This window comes from Benincasa hispida, chromosome 4 (assembly GCF_027475165.1).
Source record: "Benincasa hispida cultivar pf3 chromosome 4, pf3_genome.v1.1, whole genome shotgun sequence".
Classification (NCBI taxonomy): Eukaryota; Viridiplantae; Streptophyta; class Magnoliopsida; order Cucurbitales; family Cucurbitaceae; genus Benincasa; species Benincasa hispida.
This window is the reverse complement of record NC_143481.1, coordinates 31,025,698-31,051,516: the sequence shown is the minus strand read 5'-3', so window position 1 is coordinate 31,051,516 and position 25,819 is coordinate 31,025,698. Positions and strand designations below refer to the sequence as shown.

Below are 25,819 nucleotides of genomic sequence, written 5' to 3'. Positions count from 1 at the left end.
AGAGAACCTTTACTCAATCCCTCAACATCAATCCATAGCTAAAGTGGAGTGATCTCAATACTACTAATAACAACTTTTCATTTATTTGTATAATTCTAGTTTAAGTACCATCATACCTTAGGTACTACTGCTTAGATACCTTCTCCGTGTACTTCAGTATCGAGCTGCTCGGATACCTTCTTTGTGTACTTCAGTATCGAGCTATTCAAATTCTAAGACAAAGCTTCAGTACCTTCTCTGTGTACTTCAGTACTGAGCTATTCAAATTCTAAGACAAAGCTTTAGTACCTTCTCTGTGTACTTCAGTACTGAGCTATTCAAATTCTAAGACTGAGCTTCAGTACTCTCTCCGTGTACTTCAGTACTGAGCTATTCAATTTCTAAGACAGAGCTTCAGTACCTTCTCTGTGTACTTCAGTATTGAACTATTCAATTTCTAAGATTAAGCTTCAGTACCTTCTCCGTGTACTTCAGTACTGAGCTACTTATACTCAATTTGCATATTCTTATCTCTTAATGACTTAGTTGCCCAAAACATTCTATATTAATGCATCCTCATGGTCATTGGAAAGCATAGCATAAATATAACATTAATGTGAGATGCGTTGCTTGGTAACTATTTGACAATAGTTGTCATAAATAGCTTTCAGTAAACATGCATTACTAAACATTCATAAGCATTAGCAATTTACTTAAAACATTTAAAGCATTTAGAGTCACTCATAGTTTTTGGCAATTTCCTTCATGTATATGCTTACTATGTATTGAACACTTAGCCAAATTCTTAGGCCTTAACTTGGCTAGGCAACAACTTCATTTCCATGCGTCCATGCCTTGTGTCCATGCATTGCGTTAGGCATTCAAGCCTCCTATGCGTCTAAGCCTTTAGCTCACGCCTACTGCCTATGCATGGGCCATCGCATAGCAACCTTTGCGCCCATCGCTCAGCTCATGCTCCCGTCTGATGGCACATCGACGCATACCTCATTTGTTCGTCCAATTGCGCCCATCATTGGACTTATGCGCCCGTATGGTGGCACATCGACGCATGTCCCATGCGTTCATCCGGTTGCACCCATCATCCGACTTATGCGCCCGTCTTGTGGCACATCGACGCATGTCCCATGCGTTCGTTCGGTTGCGCCCATCATCTGACTTATACGCCCGTCTTGTGGCACATCAACGCATGTCCTATGCGTTCGTCCGATTGCGCCCATCATCCGGCTTATGCACCCATCTTGTGGCACATCAATGCATGTCCCATGCGTTCATTCGGTTGCACCCATCGTCGAACGCAACCTTGCGCTTATGGCTTTAATACAATAAACAAAAACTTCCTATTGTTCTCTCCAATTTATATTTGAATTTATCTTTTATTATCACATTTGATTTTATCTAACTAACTTTCAATTTATTTAAATGTTTGTTACAAATTCAATGTATCTAAACTATGAAGCACAGATACTTCAGGTGAGACAAAGAATCACAGACACGTATCGAATATCGATACAGATACTTGTTTCTGATACGCGATTTGACGTATCTATTTCTATGTGTACATTTTTTAAAGAAAAAAGATAAAAAAACTCATATTTTCCAATCTAAAACTAGGCAATCTATTTAAAAAAACTCACTACTCGAGTCCAAAACTAAAAGAAAAAGAAAATAACGGACCAAACCATAGACTAGAATCATCTAATCTTGTCTTCATATTTGAGTCCCCACAAAGTCCACCAAAATATAAACTATTTCGATATCTTCAACAATTTAATGAAGAAGTTCTTTGTTTATCTCTATACTTCTCCCTCTAATCTTCTTCTTCTTTGTAATATGAGTCACTTTCCTATTGCATTTTATTAACTATTGTATTTCAACATCTTAGATGTTGCTTTTTTTGTATTGTATTTCAGTATTTGTATTCTGTGCTATTGTTATTAACTTGTATGCTAAATTTATTTATATCCTAGATTTTTTAAAGAAAAAGAAAATGTATTTTCAATGTATTAGTATCCTCGCTTTTTAGAAATATATATATTAAAAAAATATATAAAAAATGACGCATCCTTAGACATATTCGTATCTTAATTTTTTAGAAATTGATGAATCGTTGTATCCGATCGTATCCATATCGTGTAACCGTATCTGTGTCTGTGCTTCATAGTATCTAAATATGTTTTCATTATTTTATACATATTGTCATCAAATTAATTTGATTTTTTTTTCGTTTTTCTTTTTCATGTTTTCGATGTCTTCAATTTTTCATATAGAAAGAAGTAAAAATGACTTGTTGTACTTAAAAAGAAACATATAAATAAGAATTAAACTTTAAATGTTTGAAACATGTGCGTGTGTATATATATATACTGTTCAGTTTATTAATAATAATTATAATATTATTATTATTATAATCATTATTAATTATTATTGAAATAAAATAAGAAAAAACCCTAAATCTCATCTTTTTCATCTTTTTCACTTAGGCACCCCAAAAAATTTCTTTTTCTCATTATCAGTCTCATGTTTGTGATTGTTGGTTCAACAACCCTTTCTTGAATTCCATCGTCTTGGTTAGCTTTTGACAAACACCTCGTCAGGTTGCCAACCTTTTTTTACTTTCACACATGTTTCCCACTTTTGTTTCTACTTAGAACATTGTTTTCAACAATGATGTTTCAGGATTGATAGTGTTTAAAATTGGCTTTTAAGATCCTATGAGCAAAATGGTCACATGGAATGAAGACGATGAAATGCCCTACAACTAGTTTGGTGTTAAACGCAACCATATTACCAATAATCACATCATCTTAAAGTTGCAATTTCTTCAAATACTCATTTGCCAACAACAACTTCGCTGATACAATCAACTTTGCTCTTTCTCATCTTGAACAAAGTCCATCATTGTGGATATCGATAAGTTTCTAATGGCCCCCATTGCCTGCTCATCATCTTCCTTGCATACACACGTCCTATAGACAATTATAATCGTTAAGGATCATATTGGGTGATTTTTAATTTTTGCCTATGGAATGTTTATATATTATGTATTTGTGATTGTAGAATGTTTATGTAGGGTGTATTTGTGATATTCAAGTTATTTTTTAAACCATGTATTTTTGCATTCTAGTTTGTACATAATTTTGTTGTTTTAAGGTAGTTTTGTCATTTAGTAATTAGTATTTTCTATTATATAAATTTATTTCATTATTTTTATAATTTTGAAACCTTTTTGTTATTTTTTCAAATGAAACTTTAAAATTTTCTATTTCTTTTGTCAGCCCAATTATCAATCGTGTTTAGGCTTAATCACTGTTTCGATTGAGTATATCGTTATGATAAGATGAATATAAAATAGACATATGGCATGCTTGAGTTATCCATTTATTTATCTCCAAATTTCAATTTACGGGTGCATATTAATTCTTAATTGATCTCTAAATTTAATAATTTAGAGTTTCATTATGATAGTCTGATAAAATTTGGTTGGTCAAAATTTCTCCTCTAATACAATTATCATTTCAAAAGTTTAACATTAATTCATAACTTCTAAAATCATTTCAAATTGACTATTTCATTAGCCTTTTTAAAGTGAGTGACAAAAATAGTGCGACTATTAGTTGAAAGTAAAAGTTATTCATGGGTGTACTTTGATGAAATAAGGGAGAAACAAATTTCGAAGAGATGACTTTAGTTAGAATAGTGGGGGAAGCACATATTGTAAGAAAATCATGCACAAGCAAAAATTAACCATCTTTTTTACTATGGAAAATTAATCAAGCACTTGAAAAGTACAAGAGAGGTGTCAAGAGAGAAACACTTCATGAACAAAATGGTGTAAAAAATAAGGTCAATTTAAAGCATTGATTTATTGCTATGCTAAAGCTAGGAGAATAATGAAGAGAAAACTATTGGCAAATAAAGTAGTTTTCATGCTCCAAATTTTGTTCCTTTTAATTTCTAAACCACCTACTCCTAAATGTATTTGTTTTACCATCTCGTTACACATTTCTTTCTCGTTTTAAATTAGGAAGCCGATGAAATCGTAAACGAAGAATTAAGTATTGTGAGATCCGCTTAATTATCATTGATGATATTTACCAATCTAATCGATTAGTAAAAATAAATTTGTGGTATATAACTTTTGTTTTCTATTAGTAGTTGTTTGCATACTATCATCGATAGATAAGAGATGGTCTATCAATTATAAACATGAAAATAAAATCTCTCAGTGATCGACATAAAAATAGTCCTTTTGTAATAAAAGGTTATCACTAATTAACATATTAATGGCATATCGATCATATACATAATTGTTATTAAAATATAGACTATATAAAAGGTATATTAGTGATAGACCTAATTTTTTTATAAAAAAAAAAAATATCTATATTTACAAATTACTTATTTGTGTGACATATTTTTAAAAGTCAGAATCAATTTTGCTACCCATTACAATTATAAAGTTGGCTGTTTCTATTTGGTAGCTAACTTGCTTTTCTGTTAAACATTAGTAAATTGTTGGCTACCCTCATTAGTGAAATCTATGCACTAATCCCTATATAATTAGGCGATTACTAAAGCAACAATGAAAGCATATAATGAAACAAAAAAGCCACTACTATAGAATTGGTTAATCAGCTCCGGCTTATTGTAATAATGAGAGCTTAGTTTCCATGTTTTAGGCAAAAGAGCGTGAATGATACAAGAAATTATCTTTTCCCATAAAACAATTTGATTTTTAGCCACTTCAATTTGCCTTTAATCAATCAACTAAATTCTCATTATTGGTCCATCATTCATTTCTACGATTATGAAATCGACAAATAAAGATAAACAAAAAATATAAATAAATAGAGAATAAATATAGAGATTTACGTGTATTGTGTTAGCTACACCCATGAACCGAGAGAGAGAAAGCAATTTATTATTAGAGATAATAATTCAAAGTACAGATTAAAAAAACGCCTTTAAAATTAGAGAATTTAAGGTCAATCCAGGGTCGATTGGGAAAATGAAGTGGTTTTAGAAGTTAATTAGGGAAAAACGGTGGTTTTAAAACTATTTAGAAAAAGGGGTGATTTCTTCAACAGAAGCATTCTACAACTTTTTAATGATTTGTGGACCAGTCCAAACTAAATGCGTTTCTTATTCAGTTCATTAAATAAAAAAAAAAAAAAATCAAACAAGAGATGCATTCATGAATTAAATTAAATTAAATAAAAAAATATATTCGATTGCGTCTTTTAAGCAACCACCCAACAGTTTTTAATTCATCCATAAAATTAACAATAAGATTTTTAATTAATTCTTATAATAAAAATAATTTACAATAGAAAGTTTAATTTTTTTTATATAAAATTAACCATCTCATTAGTCTTGTTTTTTATAGTGATAATAATGTTACTCATTTTAATTTGATATACACAATAATCTTAGTTTGATTAAAATTGAGATTCCTTTGATTAATTTGATATACTCGATATTAATTTTAATAATGTTCGATCTAATTAATTCCAAATAATTGTATTATATTTTATATATATTTAAAAATAATGTTCAATATTTATAAAGTTTGTACGTTATTCCAAAAATATTTGTTCATATATATACATTTTTTTTTGAAAATGATTATAGTTAATATTTATAAAATTTGTACTTTGTTTAAAAAATAATCCAAAAACTTTTTGAAACTCCACTAATACCTTTAAACCAACAAATATATATATATATATATATAAGATACCTTCATCACGTGGATATTAACTTTCAACAATTGTATTAATATTTTCCAAGGTTTTTTAGGATGTTGAAAGTATTTGAGATGTACACTAAAATTGCATGTTTTTACTTGAATTTGATTACAAGTACAATGTTCTTTATTCATGATCAAAAGAAGTTCCTCTATTACGCTGAAATCGATCTTGTTGAATTACATAGTGTCTATGATCACCTCGGCCTCTTACACTTGATGATTGGTCCTCTTCTATAAAATGTATACCCTCGTCACAATGTCAATATGTTACATACTAATCAAGCACATCTCGACGAACATGTGAAGTTTGTCCTTCTTCCATACTTGGCGTACTCAAGGTTGTTAAAAATTCAAAAATTGAGGGGATGACATAATGGAACTACGTGTAAAATGATCGAGTGAGGTTGTTGGATATTCATTCTGAACATTAGTTCGAATAGGAATATCTTGATGTCTTGCTAGATCACCTTGTTCTTCAATTGAAACATTACCATCGAAATATCGCACTCAATATATCGAGATGAGTTTATGTAAGGCCTTTGTAGCAGATAATGTCATATTTGGTAAACTAGACTGAAAAAGAATTGAAAAACACGTTAATGGGTGGATGAGATGATTGTATGGCTCCTAAATAATCTGCATGCATATGTGTCAAAATATGAATGAAGCAAAAGATTGAAACATTATTAATATATAATATATGAATAAATATAATATTACTTGGTTAGGCATAAGCCTATCCAAGTTATATCAATAAAATATGTGTTGGTACTCTGATGACAAAAAAGTTGTCATTCCATCTACAACAATCACAAGTTGTTGGTATTTCATAATGGAGACAAAACAATAATGAGGTAAAAATGTAAGTAGTCTATACCGTACTGCAAGTGGTCTATCACCCAAGTTGTTCTCATATTGGTGGAGTCGCTGAGGTGATAAAAGAGGGAATCGGTCCCAGGTCAAAATCTACAGCAATAGAAGCGAGTCTGCAATGTCTTTGCCATCTATAACTGCACACTTGCATAGTTGTCTATATAACCATGCATGACATCCAACCCCCCAACTGTATGTTCTAGCAACATCAAAATCTTGAAATAGGGGAAGATACATTAGGTATACTCTCCTATTGGATTTATTGAGAAATATCAATCCTCCAATCAATGTGAGAATATATGTTAGAGCATATTGTTGGAGTTCCTGTTCATTGGCATCATTTGATAGATGGGCAAAATTGTTGAGTTGATCGGCTAGCCATGGAAAGCTAAGATGACCTCCCTTAAGAACATTGTCATTCGTTGTTACGCCTAAAAGGATAACACATAGTTGTTCCCAATCGTAGTTTAGTGACCCGATCAATGGTCTTCCATTAATCGAGAGTCTGAATTGGATGGCTAAAAAAATCAATATAAATATTCTCTTATATAGACATGCATCCTCATTTTTCCATCATCCAAAAATTTTAAATATAAATTCTTTCATCTATATAGGCATGCATCCTTGTTTGATAGTCTAACAAAAAAATTCACAATAAATTTAATAAAAATCTAACAAAAAAAAAAACTCAATAATTCATAACAAAAAAAACTCATAAATCTAACAGAAAAAAAAAAAACTCAAAAAATTTGATATTCAATTATAAATATTAGGATGAATAGTGCAACTTATTAGTTAAACTCTTGAGTAGATCTACAACTTACTCTAACATAATAGTGCATATAACACAAAGTAAATCTAATAAAAAAAACCCATAATAAATTTGATTCTCAAACATTCAATAATTCTAAAAAAATCAATGACAAATATACTTTAAACAAATTAATAATAATAATAATAATAATAATAATAATAATATTCAAACATTCAATATTCAATATACATCATTACAAATCAGAATAAATAACTAAATACATAACATTTGAATGATCGTTTGTAGAACTTGTCTCGAAAATAATCTGCACTATAAAGAAAATGGTAATATTAAAAAAAATCAGTACAAAATCATGAAAAATTTAATTTTTTATTAAATAACAAAAATATATTAACTTACCAAGAGAAAAATGTTGCACTGAAATAGAGTAGTAATATGAATAAGATGAGAAAGATGGTGAAAATTGAGATGACTGTCGGATTTTGGGAGAGAAATGTGGAGAAGATGATAAAGAAATAACGATTTGGTAAAGAAAATAGAAAGGTGTCGGATGGTAGGCGAAAATGGGTGTAGAAGATGAAGGAATTAAGGAAAAAATGGGCAAAATTTAAAGGAGGATTGAAGTGGAAAAAGACAAAAATTTCCACCATGGTCAACAAGGTTCGGTGCTCCACAGACCTCGTGAATGGACGTTTGAATGCTTCAACTGACATATTTAGATCGATTTGACATTGCACAATTAATTTTTTTTATTATTTTTTAATCATCTAAATATGTCTCTTGACGGATCAAGATATTATTAAAATATTTTAGAATAGAATGTGTCTATTCAAAAGACGTATTTAAATAAAGACAAAATTTCGTCCCATTTTTTCTAAATAGTTTGAAAGCGGGCATTTTTCCTAATTAAGTTTTAAACCACCTCTTTTTTCCAATTAACCCCAATCCAGGGAGTACAAATGAACCAATAATTTATAGGAAAAACCCAAAAAAATAAATAAATAAATAAATAAATATAGGGAAGGAAGATGAAGAAAAGAAAGCATGTAATAAATAATAATCTCGACCACGTGAAATTGTCGGAAATAATTTAATATTCTCCTTCTACAAAAACGCAATAGTTTTTATATTTCATAGTAGAATCCTACATAGCAGAATCCAAATACTAACACTGCTGTTTTTCTATTTAATAATAATGAATTCAATACTGCTTCTTCACCATTATATTTACACTCTTTATACAATAATATAACTGTATATTATTAAAAAGAGAAAAGAATCCCAACAAGAACATCATATCTCTGTTCTTGTTTTGTGTTCTGCTCTGGTCTGGCCTCCTGTTTGATTATGAATCAACCAATCAACCTTTGCTCTTTATATCAAATCCAACTTTTCTTCTCAAATTCACTTCCCACTGTTTCAAAATCAACATCACATGGAAAGGAAAAAAAGGTTAGAACCATTCTGAAACAACAACACAAACCAATTAACTAAAGAGTACCAGTTATTTTGTACGGACGATCCATATGTTTTTGACCCGCCCCTCCCTCGGTCATCCATTGCATTTCACGAGGGGCTGGTCGAAAAATATAAGTATGCCCGAGAACGGGTCATCCGTACAAACAGATACTTACATTTGGAAGATTTCAGAACCAGAACAACTTTCAAAGTTGCATTGTTAGGAGGCAGTTGCAAGCGAATTGGAAAGAGCTTTCCATTCAAAGGACTACGAGTACATACAATGACACCTTCAATTCCCATCTCCTCTTCCAATTTACGAGTCAATTCTTCCACTCCTTTACCATTGAAATTCAAAGAATACCTCTCTGAATCCTCGTCTTCTCCATTATCATCAGCTATTTGGTAAAATATCCTCCTCCCCTCTGATTTAGGAGGTGAATTTGACTGAAAATTTGGGGAAAATTTGATTCAAAATGAGGGAAATTACGGTTTGATGAAATTGAATTCATGGTGGTAGTGAAGATTGAGTAACAAGTAACAATTACATACCTCGGCGATTGAAGGACGAGCGGATTCAAGTGAAACGGAAGACGAGATTGAATCCAATTCGAGAGGAGAATCCGGGTCGGGTTCGGATGGGGGATGATTTAGGGTTTTATGATCAAAAGATTGAGTTTCGATTTCAACAACATCAACATCCCACAGGATCCAATCCTGAGTCGCCGACCGATGCGGCACATCATGAGTGACGGAGTTCCGCCACGGAGGAACACCGCCGTTAGCTCTCAAGAAATTACCGTACCGCGTTTTGAGACGGAGAAAGGAGCCTTCCTTAACCGGCTCCCACTCAAGCGCTGAATCCAACCGGTCAGGACGAGCCTGCACAACCTTCCGACCAGTCATTCCAAGCAAGAACGGCTGATTGGAGGCCATTAAGTACTTGTCGTAACAGCTTTTCAGCCGGATGACACAGTCGGAGAAGGAAACAAACTCGACAGTCCATCTAACGTTGTTGGAAGATCCATTCCGGTCCTGAGTGACTGACTCTTCATCTTCATCGGCGGACAGATACTTCTTGTGGTGGCTGCGGAGTCTGATGGTCTTAGCGTTGCGAAACAAATCCATAGCAGAAGAGAGGTGAATCTGGGATGAATTTGAGAAAATATTGGATTCAATTGGGCATTTTATGGGGTTGAAAAAGCAAAATTGGAAAGTGATGGAAGAAGATTCTTGGTGAGTGATTATGGGGAGATAGGAGGAAAGTGGATAAACACGGATTCAACTTTGAATTTTCATTGATGTTGCTTTCAAAATTGTTTTCATAATTCACAAGAAACCCATTCCTCACAACACAACTGCGTTTCAATGGTAAAATTTCTTTTGTTTCAAAAGTTAGTATCTTCCTTTCCCCTCTTTTTCTGTTTTGGCGGATATGCAAATGAAATTGGGTTTGGATTTCTCGTGGAAAAGAGTGTTTCAACCAATCCAGCTGGCTTCGTTGAACACAATCATTTGTTGTTTTAGGATATCCTCATTATTTTCACACAGTTTTGTTTGTTTTCTTTATTCCTTTCTCTATCTATCTTTATCATTTTTTTTTCATTATTCGATATTACGCTTTTATTTTATTTTTCATTACTTGTAAAGCTACTCAAACTATCTTCAAATATAATCAAATGTCACATTTTACACGTAATAAATATTAGACATTTGTCTATCGACATTTCACTATATTTTTGTTCATTTTATTATATTTGAAAACGATCCTAAGATTTAACTGTTTTTAATATAAAATTTTAAATTAAATACTACACCAAACTGTTTTCATATCAATCAAAATGACCAATTTATTACAAATATAGTAAAATAACAAAAAATTTCATCAATCCATTCAAAAAAATTATATTTTTTTTTGTTATATATGAAAATATTTTATATGATTTTACCATTTAAAATAAGTTTTTTTATTTTGAATTAAAAAATCTGAGTAAAAGAAATGGTAGAACTATTATCCAAAAGGGAAAAAAAAAAGAAAAAAGGAATGGTAAACTAAACTATAATGATTTTTTTTTAAAAAAGGATAAATTGGAAAAAAAAACACATAAAAATAGGTTGGTAATTGTAATTACGCTATCAAACTATCTATTGTGATCCTAAAGTAAACAAGTTTTAAAATTATGTCTTTAAACTCACATAATTATAAAAAGTGGACCCTTAAGTAAAAAGTGAAGTCTCAAACTTATAAAATTGTTAAAATTGAGTTGGTAAACTTGTAAATTTGTAGAAATTTAGCTCAAAAGTATTTTATTTTCAAATTTAGATGTTTAATTAGTGACTATAGGATATAAGCCTAGATTTAAAAGAATAAGTATCTATTCGATTATTTAATATTATTATCAATAACTATTAGAATTATCTAATATATAATATGCTAATTTTCATTGATTGTCAATTATGACTAAAAGAAAGTCATTTGTTGATTTTATTTTATTTATTATTTTTTTTTTTGAGAAGAGTCATTTGTTTAATGTTGAATTATTTATTAGTGTTGTTAAATATAATTAAAAAAAAATACTAGAAAAGTATACGTATATATTATTTTGAATGATAATGTTAAAGAATCACATGTAGGACAAGATTAAAATATTAATAAAATCAGTAAATCACATGATTGGCTCCTGTATTTTAATCTATGAACAGTATAAAATAATCATTAAAAAGTTGGTGGGAAAAAGTTCACGGTTGAATTTTTAGCCAAATTTCAAATAATAAAAATAATTTCTTGAAAGCTACTCTCTTTAATTCTCAAAATTTGGATTGATTTTTTAAATAATCGGTGAAAAATAGATAACAAATGAAGAAATTTGAAGATGAAAATACAGTCTATAGACTTAATTTTTAAAAATAAAAATAAAATAAAAAATGATTACGAAACAGAGTTTTAATAATGAATTTTTATTCTTGGTAGCTGAGAGATTAATTAATTTCATAGGGAATCCAAGGGAAAAAAAGGGAAAAAGGACATACAACAGGCAAATTTTCATTTTTGATTAAAGAGGTGAGTTAACCCTAAAGCACAAGTCACAACATTAATGCTCTAAGCCTTGAGAACATTTGGTGAGCCAATTAAATAAGAAAAACTCTCAAGTGCATTTTGTCAAATTTTCTCTCTTTTTTCCTAAAATACATATTTGTGAACCACAATAATTGTCCAATAAAAATATGATATGTAGTAATAAATATATATATATATATATATATATATATATATATTTATAAAAAAAATGATTTTTTTAATAATATTTTGAAAGAAAATCAAAGGAAAGGAAGAAATTAGATTGGAGCTGTTGAATAATTAATGGAAAAAATTGAAGCATTGCTCATAATTTGATTAACCTGTGTTTTTGAAGGTTGATGAGGAAGGGTAGCCAGGGGGGTAGGAGGCTCGGACCCAAAGGCTTCATCGGACGCAAAGCTCGACAAAGACTCCAAACCATCAAATTCGGAGCCCTCCAAATCCACACCCTCCACATCCCACAAAATCCACTTCCCAGTAGCCGAACTATGAGGCTGATCATGAGTCACCGAGTTTCTCCACGGCGGCGTTCCACCGTTCCCCCTCAAATACGTCCCACACCAGCTCCTCAGCTTCACCTGGAACCCTTCACGCACCGGCTCCCACTTCACCGTCCACTCCGACCCCTTCTCTCCCGCCACCTGCACCACCTTGTTCCCGGTCATCCCCAGCAGGAATGGCAAATCCGACGCGCTCAGGTACCGCCCATGGACCAGGCTCTTGAAACGGATGCCTTGATCCACTGCTTCCACCACCCATATGGCTTTACGGGAGGCGCGGCTGCGGCTCTGGCGGATGGTTTGCTTGTCGTCGTCGGCGACTAGGTACTTGTCGTTGTGGGCTCGGAGTCTTACGGCCTTGGCTTTGCTGAATAGCTCCATTGTATTGGGCAAAACGAAGACTGGAGATTGGAGTGGATGGTTTTTATATTATTGGTGTATATGGTCTATGGATCTCGGCAAATTTCTTGTTGCGTCTACTAATTAATGTGTTTTTTGTAAGACTTGCCAACGCAGAAGGTGCGTGGAAGGACCTAATCGGAGACTTTTTCTTGTTTTCGATGAAAAAGATTTGAGAGATTACTTGGTTGACTCGATTATATTTGAGAAACTTCTTGGTTTCATTGGGCCTACAAAATATATTACTTATATACAATCATCATAGCGAAAATGACCATTTTTTTCTTTGAATTTAGAGATACGGCATTCATGTTAGAAACATGAGATTTTTGTATAGATGATCCACCTCCAACGATAATAATGCACAATTATCTATTCTTAAAAATTCAATAAATTAACATTTCGTTTGTCATAGAACATTTAACCACTCGAAACTCAATATCGTGTTAGTGACGTAGTCTCACCCATCACGAAATAGCCGTAGCCCTAATACGGTGGTGTTCATGTCAATCACAATTTTCATTTTTAATTATCGTCTTGCCAATGGCCTCTCACCACAATTTTAAATCATGTTGTGATTTTTTTAAAAATAAATATATTTTTCATAAAACCCTTTCTTATGATCTCGTGATATACACAACTTATGGCGAATGGTTTAATTATCATCACGGCAGGTTACAATTAAATATAATCTTGAAAGATTCTTGTTTTTATCATATTTTCAACCGTCATTTCTACGTCTTTCTTCTTCTTCTCCTCCAAATTCTCTAGTTGTCTTCACCCAATCTTCTCCGACTATTATCTTCCGTCAATATCTTTATAATTGATATGGATGTTTGGAATTGCAATGATTTGGTTCCCTTTTTCTATTCATATGTCATATAATTTTTTATCGTCTATTCTATCAAAGATAGAAGTTATAGTTTTCAGTTACCAAAATTTTTTATCGTATATCCGGATATGTTTTCTTTATTTTTTTAAAATGGCAAGAGTTATTAAGCACTCAATTTTTTGGTGTTCCGAAAATTTTCGCGCGTGAAAGAGCTTCTTCCCACTGGCGCTCTTTTCCCAACTCTCAAACGACAAAGCACGTAGCACCTTGCTCTAGCGCGAAGTGCCGTCATCGATTCCTTGTCGCGAAACTCACTCTTGTTCCAAGTCCGAGCCAAGAGTTGAAGTTACAAGATGCGGAGTGGGAGTTCTATGTTTAAGAACCAACTGGTTAGTGTTAGGGTTAGCGAAGATGAATTCATTGAAGAAGAGGAAACAGAAGATGAAGGGGCGAGCTCTTCATACTTCGACGATGAGTGGTCATTCTTATATCTAAATAAGAAGTCTGATAGGAAGTTGACTTTGCTTGACGATTACGAGATGGAGGAGCTTGGATATATCTGCGACCGTAATCATAGAAGTGGTTTGTATTCTTCTTCTCTTTTACGATTATGAGTGAGACAGAAATTGAATTGTGGGTGGTTGTACATGAAATTGCAGGATATACGGCCTTGATAGGGAAGCCGAATGTTGGGAAGAGCACACTTGTAAACCAATTGATAGGACAAAAGTTGTCCATTGTTACGGACAAACCTCAAACGACGAGGCAGTAGATTCTGGGTATATGTTCTGGGCCAGAGTATCAGATTTTATATTACTCATTATGGATTAGAAGGATTCTGTTAAGGGCATATAGTTGTTAGCAATTAGACTTTGAAAAAGGTGAAAATGCATCATTTTTAATATTTGGGTTATTGGGATATCTAATCATTAATGTTATGAATGTTTTCAATCTTCATATTTTCTCTTCAAGATCCTTGACATTACTTGGCTTTCACCATTTTCCTATTACAAATTTTGTGTGTTTGTCTTAAAGATCTGAGGTAAGTAGTTATTTTAACTACAATTTGGGTTAGAGAGTTCCATAAATCTCAACTCCGGGGAATTGAAATTTAAAGAAACATGTCTATTTTCTTCTTTCTCGTATTCTTTAAATGTTGCTATTATCATAATTACCATGTATTTTCTGAATTTTCTCCTAAGAAAAATTGGATATGGTATATAATATTAAATTATGATTGAGTTAGTGAGATGGGAAGGAAAAAAACCCAAAAGGAGATTACAATAACCTCCTTCAATTGATTGAAAAGTTTATTTATGCCATAGTTGAGTTATCTTTGTTGTTGATAAGCCTTTTGTGTCATAGTTTGAGTTTGTTTATGCCAGATATTTTTGGTACTAGGGAAGCCAGAGCATTGGGAGATGAGGAAGAGCAAGAAGAGATTGATGAATCTGGTATCCCTTTATTACCTCCTTAAATTATCCAAACTTCTAGTACTAAAGTTGTCTTGTTACCTGTTGGTGGTGGTTGTAAGTTGAGATTAAATGAAACAAGAATTTATCTAATTAATTTCATTTGAGTGAAATGAAATCAAAAGATTTGATTATTCATTTGTGCATATAGACGGTTAAGAAAGTGTTATGCCCTGTTGCTATATTTTTGTTGTTTCTTTTTGTTCTTCCGTACTCTAAGTTTGCAATCATTAATAACCGTTGTTGGATATAGTTTGTGCCTTAAGTAGAGCAAACTATATGTAAAGGCTGAAGACACCTTTTTTCTGGGGATACTGTTGATTTGATTATTCATTTGTGCATATAGACGGTTAAGAAAGTGCATTAGACCAAATATTATTTTAAGTGCTTACAAGTGTTTATAAGTTAAATCTACTTTAACTTTATTGTTTATTTTCAGATCCTTAGAATCCTACATATTTTACTTTAGAATAATTGTATTCTTAAAATTTGTTTCTAATTGTGAAGAGTGAGAAAGGTGCAGAAATCGTTACCATAGACAATCTTAGGTACATCAATAAAGCTTTTTGTCCCTCTTAAATAAACCGTTACCATAGGAAATTGTTATTATCCTTATAGATACAATGCAACCCCAGCTTTACATAGAAAAATGAAGGAGGGAAGTTAAATGAAGGTGGAAGTTATTCAAAGTTGAAGGCCCAGTTGCAGGTATGATTTTTCTTCTTGGAGAATGTCCATATTATTTAAGTTCTTCTTTCTTGGATGAATTTTGTAATGTAAAAAACATTCTTGTTATATGGGGTTGTTCATATATTCTTCTAACTTAGAAATCTTGATCTTCATGAGGTTGTAAGTTACATATTGATGAAAATTTAGGTTGTCCATATATTTTTCTATGGTGTGCTACTTAGATATCCTTTGTTCCATAAAGTTTAGGTTTGTTATTTTCTTGATTGAGGAGGAGATTACCATTGCAAATGTGGAATTGGATTGGATGCAGGTGTTATCCCAAAACATTCCAATTGAAGGTTGATTGCTGAACTGGTGGAAGAATTTTGTGAAGCTCAAATTATTAGATTCTTCAATGATTTAATCTACTAATGTGAATGAAATTGAAGGTTTATTGCTAACCATTTTTTGAGTTATTAGCATTATTATCAACATACAATTCTCATTAGATTGACAAGATTACTATCAACTTTAATTTAGTTTAGTTGATAGTAAATATAATTTAGTTGTTTATAAGTTTGTTCCGAAATATAATTTAGTTGTTTAAGGTGATATATCTGTTTAGTTTCTTGTGTTGGTAAGTTTGTAAAATTTGTCTTTATGGTTATACCTTTTGCATAATGTATTATGTTCTTATTAGTTTCTTTCTTCACTTTAATAATATTTTAGTTGCTCGGATTGATAAATTGTTTGTGATTTCTCTTGTGCTCATTTTAGTTCTAATATGATCTAAATTTTGTTTTGATTGTATAGACTTCAAGGAAATTGACTTTGTTCGAGGAAGTGAAATTTGGATTAAGAATTGTAGGATTGTTTATTGGGGTAAGTATTTTCACTTCTATTCCAAAATATAATTCAGTTGTTTGAGGTGGTAAATTTGTTTAAGTTTCTTGTGTTTGTAAGTTCGGTTGTTTATTGTTATGCCTTTTGCATAATGTATTATGTTGCTATTAGTTTTTTTTCCCACCTTGATAACATTTAGTTGCTTGGATTGATAAGTTTGTAATTTCTATTGAGTTCATTTTAGTTCATGAATTTTGTTAACATTGTTGAGTTTTGTTGCTTGAGTTAATAAATTTGTTTAGTTGTTTGAGTTTGTAAGTTTTATTGTTTATATCCCATTTCTACTTTAATGGTTTATTCTCATGTGCTTACATATTCCATTTATTTTTATTTGTCAGATTTTAAGTCTTGATGGTCTCGAGTTCAAGATTGCCCTATGTTTAATTTAGATGGAAAAGTTCAAAGAAGTTTATTCACGATGTGAACCTTAGATGCTTCTTTACAAATATTTAGCTAAATGTTTGTTTTCCTTCATAGTGTTAGGCTAAATGACTAATTTTGGAATTGTTCATTCTTTTTAGAATTGTTCATATGGGTTGTTCATATTCTTCTAACTTAAAAAATTCTTCATGGAGTTGTAAGTTTTATATTGACATGTCGAAGAAGTGATCTTTTTTTAAAGGTATTGAAGGAAATTTTGCCTGATAAGATAAAAAATGTGTATGGTTGTTTATTTGGTTTGATGAATGTTTGTCCTATATATATATAAAACTTGTCACACTCTCCTAGACTACCCTCTTAACTTGAGAAGAGATGTGAAAACAGTAGTTGTCAACCCTCTTATGGCATCTACTGCCTAATCTATTACTTGTAACTTGTTTTCGTTGCACTTGTTTAACCTAATAGATAGTTCGTATTTAAATACTATTTCATTAATGCATTCACCATTGAGGCTTAGTAGGCTTTCAAACTTTACTAGCCATACTAAAACATTCACAACAATAGACTTCTCACTAGTTTATAATTACATCGATACAACTTATGGTTCTACCCTCCCACTACTATGTACATGAGGGTTCAACTTAAAACAAAACAAGTGGACCACCTAAAACACTTCAAGTCTATCCATTCTTGATGCTTGGGACAGATTAGAAAAGGAAAGCTATGTTGGATTTTATGTCCTAAACTCATGATTTGTAAACATTAAACATATTCTATTTTGCAATAAAGATGTTATTGAGGTTTATTTAGTAAAATTGTTATTGAATATGTGAATTGCACATTTAAAAACCCTAAATCTAATAAACTAAGAATCCCATGAATTCTTGAACTATATGTGGAGACATAAAAGTGGATGAAGTTCAAATATATAGCCAAAATAATCTATAGTATAAGGATAAGGTTGGATACCTTATCCCGGGAACACTATGAATATGACCCACTTCGTATTTGATACAAACGATGTGATCCTGAATCGTTCATGTGGAGACATGCGAGTGGAGGCATCCTATGTAATGAGTTTTCATAAGATCGGACCACGAAATAATCACTTTTACTTTATAACATCGTTTACTGTTAAGACTGACTATTTCAATTTGATGACATAGGTATCTCGATCTTAATCTTGAGCTAATTATGAAATCCTGTTTATTCGAGATTATTCTTTAATTTGCATGGGTTCGTCGACTCAATAAGCTTCCCATTTTAAGGGTAAGACCGGGTAGATAGTTGAGGACATAGTCCTGTAAGATGGAATTCGCTCTTACTCGATTCTAGAGATAGTAGATAGGTTGTTCTCTTAAGTGCTGTCTTCAAGTCTTGAATAATGGCCCCACTCTTTCATTGGCCCGATGGTTAGACTACAAACCAATTGTTCATTAGAGGATTGGTGGGACATTACAGTGGTAAAATGGTAATTTTGACCCAACTGTAATTTTGAGCAACCTATGAAGGATCGACTTACTAATCATGGTTAAATTAAGTAAACATAAATGTTGAGGTTGATGCCCTAAATCTCGTAGGGTCCTATAGTTTGTAATTTTAATGTACAAACTTTTTATTTATGTTATAAAATATTTGATGTTTTATTTCAAAATTAATTGCATTAATCACAAACCAATAAACTAACATCTAAGGTTATCTTATGGCTTAAACATATATGTACAAATATACAGGTAGATCATGTTTAGGTGATAACCTAAATGGTCTGTAGTAGATAGATAAGGTTGGATACTTTATTCTAGTGACACTACGAGTATGACCTGCTTTGTAGATGTTACAATTATTGTAAAGTGCTACAAATGATCTGATCCTAATCATTCGTGTGGAGACATGTGAGCGGAGATATTATATACAAAGGAATTTGTATAAGACCAGACCACGAAACGTTTAGTCTCATTATAGAACACCGTTCATAATAGAAACTTACATTTCACTAGGATGACCTGAATCCTGAGTGAGTTGTGAACTATTGCCTATGAGGGCGGTTCTTTGATTTGTATGGGTGAGAGTGACCAGATCACTGACTCACAAACCTACCATTTTAGGGACTCGTCTAATTGGGGAGTTGGGAACACAACATCATAAGAAAAAATTCACTCATTCCCCAATATCAGGGCAAGTAGATAAATTCCTTAAAGGCTGATTACGGGGCTTGAACAATGTGGCGTCACACCCTTTTCTGGCTCGAGAGGGGTTTGTGTTGTGGTTGATGCCTTAAATCTTGTAGGGTCCTATAAATTGTAAACATTGTACGAACAAACTCATTTTGTATTTAATAAAATATATGATATTTTATTCATTGTCTATAAAATATGTGATATTTTAGTTGCATTAACCATAAATCAATAAACTAACATCCAAGGTTATCTTTGTAACTTAAACATGTATGTGGAGACATACAGGTGGATCATGTTTAAGTGATAACATAAATGGTCTATACTAGATGGATAAGGCTTGGTACCTTATCCTGGTGACACTATGATTATGACCCGCGTTGTAGGTGTTACAATTGTTGTAAAGTGCTACAAATGATATGATCCTGATCATTCATGTATATAAAAGATCTCTTAAATAAGAGAACTATTGAGCGGAAGCAAGATCGTTCCAAACCCATTGTGAAAGAATAAAGCATCTACAAACATACAACCAAATTTATGCATTATCGAGTAAATTACAACATGTTTTTCAATTTAAATCAAAGGGAATCGAGTAACATACCTTTGAAGAACTCTTCTTCAAGTGTTCCCTCGATCTACACCAGTCAGGTGTCCTAGCAAACTCGATCACGAGCACGAACACAATGAACAACCAGTGCAACTCACGAACTGTCAAATCCTCGAACCCAATCGAGTTAAACTCGATCCTCGACCTTCGAACAACACCACTTGACACAACCACTCGGTTAACTTGGTATTCTCGGTGTGGCCTCTGTGTGGATTTGGTAGAGGGCAGGAGGAAGTATATGATCAAGTTAAACGTTCGAGTGAGTGGGAGAATGAGAAAACTTTATCGTATAGAGTTGGATACTCGATCGTCTAGCAAATAACTTGCTCGTTGTTCACTTCTCACAAAGGTTATCATATAGCTCTTTCTTTCTTTTCCACTCGATCGATTGTGATGCGCGATTCGAATAATAAAAAAATGAAAACACTTTTCACTTTTTATTCTTCATTTATTAAAATTGATAATAACCTCGCACTTCATGCACGGTTAAAGGAGAAACCAATCACAATTATCTTATAATTGTTTTTATTTTAAATAAATATAATAACTAATTTATCATACTATATTTATAACCTATAGTTTTAATATCACATCATATGTAATATTTAAACTATAGTTCTTTTCTCCTTTATTTAATATAAATCATATTTATATTAATTCCTCCAATTAATATATCTAATACATCAAATCAATTATATCACATATAATTGAATCAATTTAATTATATCATATATATAATCAAATTTCCTCTTGTTAATTTGAACATTTCAAACTAATCCAATAACTAATTCTCAACTTGAATCCATTAAGCTATTAAGGGGACCTTATGGACCTGTAGCTTGAAGCTCCAATGATACGTAAATAACTGACTAAACTCTTTAATCATGATATTCACCATCCGTTAACTGTTGGACACTCCACTAAAGAATGAAAACTGCACTCTTTCGCACTACAGATATATTTCTGTATCCATTGGATATAACAAATCAACAGTACAATAACCCTTCACAAATCGCTCGTAAGTATAACTAGGCCAATTTATCGTTTTGTTCTTGTAGCTACATCTAACTCCTTAAGTACCATTGAATCCTCTAATGAACAATACATCATAGTCCTACTATGAATGAACAATTCTCCGGCTATGAGAAAGTATGTGGCACCATATTGTTCAAGCCCCAAAATCAGCTCTTAAAGGAGAAATCTATCTGCTTACCCCTGCTTCGGGGAAGGAGTGAATTCCGTCTTGTGTAGTTGAGTTTCCAAATCCCCAATTAGACGAATCCCCAAAATGGTAGGTTTGAGTCAGCGATCTGGTCACTCGCACCCATGCAAATCAAAGGACCACCCTCATAGGTAGGAGTTCCCAACTTACACAGGATTAAAATCATGTTACCTATGATCATCCTAGTGAAATGAAAGTCTCTATCATGAATGACGTTATATAACGAGACTAAACATTCCATTGTTCGGTATTATACAAACTTGTTTATATAGGATACCCCATTTGCATGTCTCCACATGAATGATCAAGATTAGACCATCTGTAGCACTTTACAACACTTGTAACATCTACAAAGTGGGCCGTATCCGTAGTGTCACCAAGATAAGGTTTCCCTCCTTTATCCATATACTACAGACCATTTAGGTTATCAATTAAGGCATGATCTATTTTTATGTCTCCACATATATGTTTAAATTACAATGATAACCAGAGATCTTAGTTGATTGATTTGTGGTTAATGAAACTAAAATATCTCATATTTCATAGATAATAGTGAAGAAAATATCTCATATTATTAAATCACAAATATTTGGTCATACACGTGTTTACAAACTACAGGACCATACGAGATTTAGGACATCAACCCCAACAATCTCCCACTTGTCCTAAAGCTAATGGGGTCTACAATATAAATACAAGTACAAAACAATAAACTAAGGCACTAAGGCCAAGTAAAAAATCTCCCCCTTGTCTTAGTCCAGCCGTGGACGGTCCCATAGACCCATGCTCTACAGATGACACTAAAAAACTATAGCCGTGAGAACCTTTGTAAATGGATTAGCAACGTTGTGCTCCGAAGTTATCTTTATGACTATCACGTCCCCTTGATGCATAATCTCGTGGATGAGATGGTATTTCCACTGTATGTGTTTGTCGCGCTTATGACTCCTAGGCTCCCTGGAATTGGCCACAACACCACTATTATCACAATAAAGGGTGATGGGCCTAGTCATGTCTGCAACAACTTCCAGATCAGTCAGAAACTTCCTGAGCCAAACGACCTTCTTAGCAGCTTCACAAGTTGCTACATACTCAGCCTCCATGGTGGAGTCAGCGATGCACCCCTGCTTAGTGCTTCGTCATACTATAGCTTCTTCGTTAAAAGTGAACACGGATCCTTAAGTGGATTTTCGAGAATCCTTATCAGTCTGAAAATCAGAGTACGTGTATCCAGTAAGGATCAAATTCTTAGGTGCATACACAGGCATATAACAGATACTTGAAGATGTTCTTAACGGTAGTTTAGTGACCCTGTCCTGGATTAGACTGATATCTATTGACTATCCTCACAGCGTAGCAGATGTTAGGTCTAGTAGATAACATCGCATACATCAAACTGCCAACGACAGATGTATAGGGGACCCGTCTCATTTCCTCAACCACTTGAGGTGTCTTAGAACACTGTTCCTTAGACAATGTAACTCCATGCCGAAAAGGCAGTAGGTCCTTTTTAGAGTTCTGCATCGTGTACTTGATCAACATCTTACCAATGTACGATGTTTGAGACAGCGCTAGCACTTTGTTCTTTTGATCCCAAAAGATCTGAATCTTAAGAACAAACTGAGCCTCTTCCAAATCTTTCATTTGGAATTGGGTTGCTAGCTAGTTTTTAACTGAAGTCAGTAAACCTACATCATTCCCAATGAGTAGAATATTGTCTACATATAACACTAGGAAAATTATTGACTGTTGATGATTTTCTTGTAGACACAAGACTCATCAACATTCTGGTCAAAGCCATAAGATTTGATCGTAGTATCAAACCTTATGTTCCAAGATCGAGACACTTGTTTCAACCCATAAATGGTCCGGTTCAGTTTGCAAACCTTTTGCTTTTGACCTTAGGCTATGAATCCCTCGGGATATACCATATAAATGGTCTTCTTAAGATTACCATTCAGAAAGGCAGTCTTGACATCCATTTTTCTATATCTCATAGTCATAATATGAGGCAATGTATAGGAGGATGCAAATAGACTTCAACATGACAACAGGCGAGAAAGTCTCTTCATATTCAACTCCCTCCACCTGGGTATAACCGTTTGCCATAAGTCTAGCCTTGAATGTTTGCACCTTTCCATTAGCACCCCGTTTCCTCTTGTAGATCCATTTACAACCTATAGGTTTAACCTCACCAGGTTGATCTACAATATCCCATACTGAATTAAAATACATAGACTCCATCTCGAGATCCATGGCTTTAACCCATTCATCCTGGTAAAGATCCTTCATTGCCTTATTGTAAGACAACGAATCCTCAATCTCGCCATCGGCTACCATAGCCAAGATTTTAGTGAAACCCATATAGTGAACAGGTGGGTTCACAACCTTCCCACTACATCGAGGTTCCCTCAACACTTGAGGTGGATTTTACCTATTAGATGAACTCCCATAAACAAACTTTTGTTGATGTAGTAGTCCCTTCAATAACTCTTGTTGAAGTTTCAGTAGTTTCGTTGGAAAATTCACGCAACACGATTTTACTACTGGACTGTGCTCCTTCATATGATCCTCCTTAAGGAAGGTAGCATTTCTCAACACAAGCACTTTATTTTCCTTAGGATCATAAAAGTAACCTCCTCATGTCTCTTTGGGGTAGCCTATAAATAGGCACAACATTGAACATAGTTCCAGTTTATTTTAGTCATTTTGCCTTTAAGGCATGATTCACACACAGGTAAAGAATTTTCCACTAACTCGCTTAGAAGTTCATTCTTTACTAACCTCTCAATACTATTGAGATTAATGTGTCTTAATCGAAGGTGCCAAAGTTGGAAATTTTCCTTAGGAGAAACCTTAATTCGTTTATTTTGAGTTACGACATTTTTAAATATCTCTATGTTATGGAGGGAATTTGTTGCTAACGGCCTTAGCACATACAAATTTTTTTCCAGTTTAGCTGAACATATCTCAACACCATCTTTCAGAATAAACACTTTATTCACCGAAAAGTTGAGAGTATATTTACATTCAATCAAACAGTTTACAAAAATTAAGTTCCTTTTTAACTCAGGAACTACATATACATCATTCAAAATGATAAACCTATTATGTAAAGTCAACTGGAGTCCTCTCACTGCCACAACGGAGACGACGTGCCCGGTGCCTACTCGCACGTCATCTCACCAGCCTCAAGCTACCGCCAGGATCTAATCCCCTGAAAAGAAGAACAAACATGATTAGTGGCCCCAGAGTCTATAATCCAGGCAGAATCATAATTCTCCACTAAATAAGTTTCCAAAACTAGTAAATTACATTTACCTTGTTTGGCCTTGGCCTTAGTCTTCTTCTTTTCCTTTAACTAGCGAGGACAGTTCTACTTCCAGTGCCCATCCTGGTTATAATGGAAACATTTTCCTTTCTCAATCGACGCTGGTCGCCTACCCTACTGTGCGGCAGGTTGTGGGTTAGCTGGTGCCTCTCCTATCCCTTACTACCCTTCTTCTTCTTCCACTTATTAGTGTTAGAAGTAAAAGGTGCAGACTTAGTTTCCGAGATCGAACCCCGATGGAACTTCTTTGATGATGAAGCAACATTTTCCTCACCAACCTTCTTCTCCTTACTTTTTAGCAAGGATTTGAATGTCTGCAACTCGTTGAGGAGAGTTGTAAGGGAATAATCAACTTTGTTCAGCACAACATTACTGATAAAGTACAGGAAGCTTTCTGGCAACTTTTGTAGAATAATGCTAACCTGGCTGCCCTCATTGATGTAGGCCCATTCATCTCCGCCATATTGAAGTAGACCATCATGTTCAGAGCATGTTATCAAACAGATATACCCTCCTCCATTTTGGAGTTGAAGATGCACTTAAGAGCTTTGTGCGTGAGCTGCCCGGATAGTTGTCCAAACATTCCCATCAAGGACTCCATGATCTCATGCATAGAGACCATGGGCTCATGCTTCTTGGCCAATACGTCGTTTAGATTGGCCAAGATGTAAGCTCGGGCCTTCTCGTTCACCCATGTCCATTTCTCATATGCCTCTCGAATAGTTCGAGCAACAGTTTGAGTCGGAATAGGAGGGCACTCTTCCGTAAGGATGAACCTGAGGTCATCGATGATCAGAATTGTATTAATTGTGTTTTTCTAACTAGCGTAGTTTTCACCAGTCAATTTTTCGATGGCCAATAGAGCTAAAATGGCGGTTGCCATTTTAAATGTTGCTGAAAAACATGAACAAACTTAATAAGTCTATTTGCACTATAACTTTTAATACCATTTTTAGGTTTTAGCAAAATAGTTCTTATGTATCCTAAGTGAAATGACATCTATTTTGCAATGATGCCCCAGCGAGGCAGGACAAAAGTCACTGGTGGGGTGATCAAGTACTCTTTCACTGGGATGAGACATTCTCAACCATTAGATAGAAATAACTCTTGTAATTGACTCTAACAATCACCATTTCTCAGTCCAATAATGATGGTCGAGTAACCAAGATTGTGTAGCAACGATCGAGTACCTTTGACTATGCGATGAAGTATGAAGGCTACTCAATCGTACAGCGCACTGAGTATAACACTTGTCTAAATGATCGAGTAGACGATAACTATTCGATGAAGCATGATCATCTAAACGATCGAGGAGAAAGCGTCGAGTAACACTTATTGAGTGATTCAGTAGTCAGTGACTATGCGATGAAGCAGGCTAGCCACTCGATCGTT

At 33.4% G+C, this 25,819-nt stretch overlaps 1 protein-coding gene and 1 long non-coding RNA gene across 8 annotated transcripts; one reads left to right on the top strand and one right to left on the bottom strand.

Annotated features, from left to right (window-relative positions):
• Window positions 1–8,444: 8,444 nt before the first annotated feature.
• On the bottom strand, window positions 8,445–13,118 carry LOC120075736 (uncharacterized). Of its 2 annotated transcripts, XM_039029379.2 has the most exons (4): window positions 12,255–13,118; window positions 9,408–10,001; window positions 9,032–9,302; window positions 8,445–8,811 (listed from the first exon to the last, which is right to left on the bottom strand). In XM_039029379.2, exons 1-4 carry the CDS (start codon window positions 12,813–12,815, stop codon window positions 8,777–8,779), a joined length of 1,461 nt encoding a protein of 486 aa, XP_038885307.1. In that variant the 5' UTR covers window positions 12,816–13,118; the 3' UTR covers window positions 8,445–8,776. The 2 variants fall into 2 exon arrangements, with proteins under 2 accessions (XP_038885307.1, XP_038885306.1); XM_039029378.2 differs by having other exon boundaries at window positions 8,788–9,302.
• Window positions 13,119–13,545: 427 nt separating this feature from the next.
• On the top strand, window positions 13,546–17,344 carry LOC120075244 (uncharacterized). 6 transcript variants are annotated; one of them, XR_016529010.1, is made up of 7 exons: window positions 13,546–14,247; window positions 14,325–14,444; window positions 15,067–15,119; window positions 15,756–15,845; window positions 16,138–16,255; window positions 16,620–16,688; window positions 17,048–17,344. It is a non-coding gene; the product is annotated as an uncharacterized LOC120075244 (long non-coding RNA). The 6 variants fall into 6 exon arrangements; XR_016529013.1 differs by having other exon boundaries at window positions 13,552–14,247; window positions 15,773–15,845; XR_016529011.1 differs by having other exon boundaries at window positions 13,665–14,247; window positions 15,051–15,119.
• The last annotated feature ends 8,475 nt before the right edge of the window (window positions 17,345–25,819 follow it).

Excerpts from the sequence above, each read along its gene's own strand:
- LOC120075736 (XM_039029378.2), bottom strand. The coding sequence starts at position 12,815 with ATGGAGCTATTCAGCAAAGCCAAGGCCGTAAGACTCCGAGCCCACAAC. Across the intron at positions 10,002-12,254 it reads ATCAACCTTCAAAAACACAG|ATTCACCTCTCTTCTGCTAT; the intron begins GTTAATCAAATT and ends AATTCATCCCAG. Across the intron at positions 9,303-9,407 it reads CTCGTCCTTCAATCGCCGAG|TCAAATTCACCTCCTAAATC; the intron begins GTATGTAATTGT and ends CCAAATTTTCAG.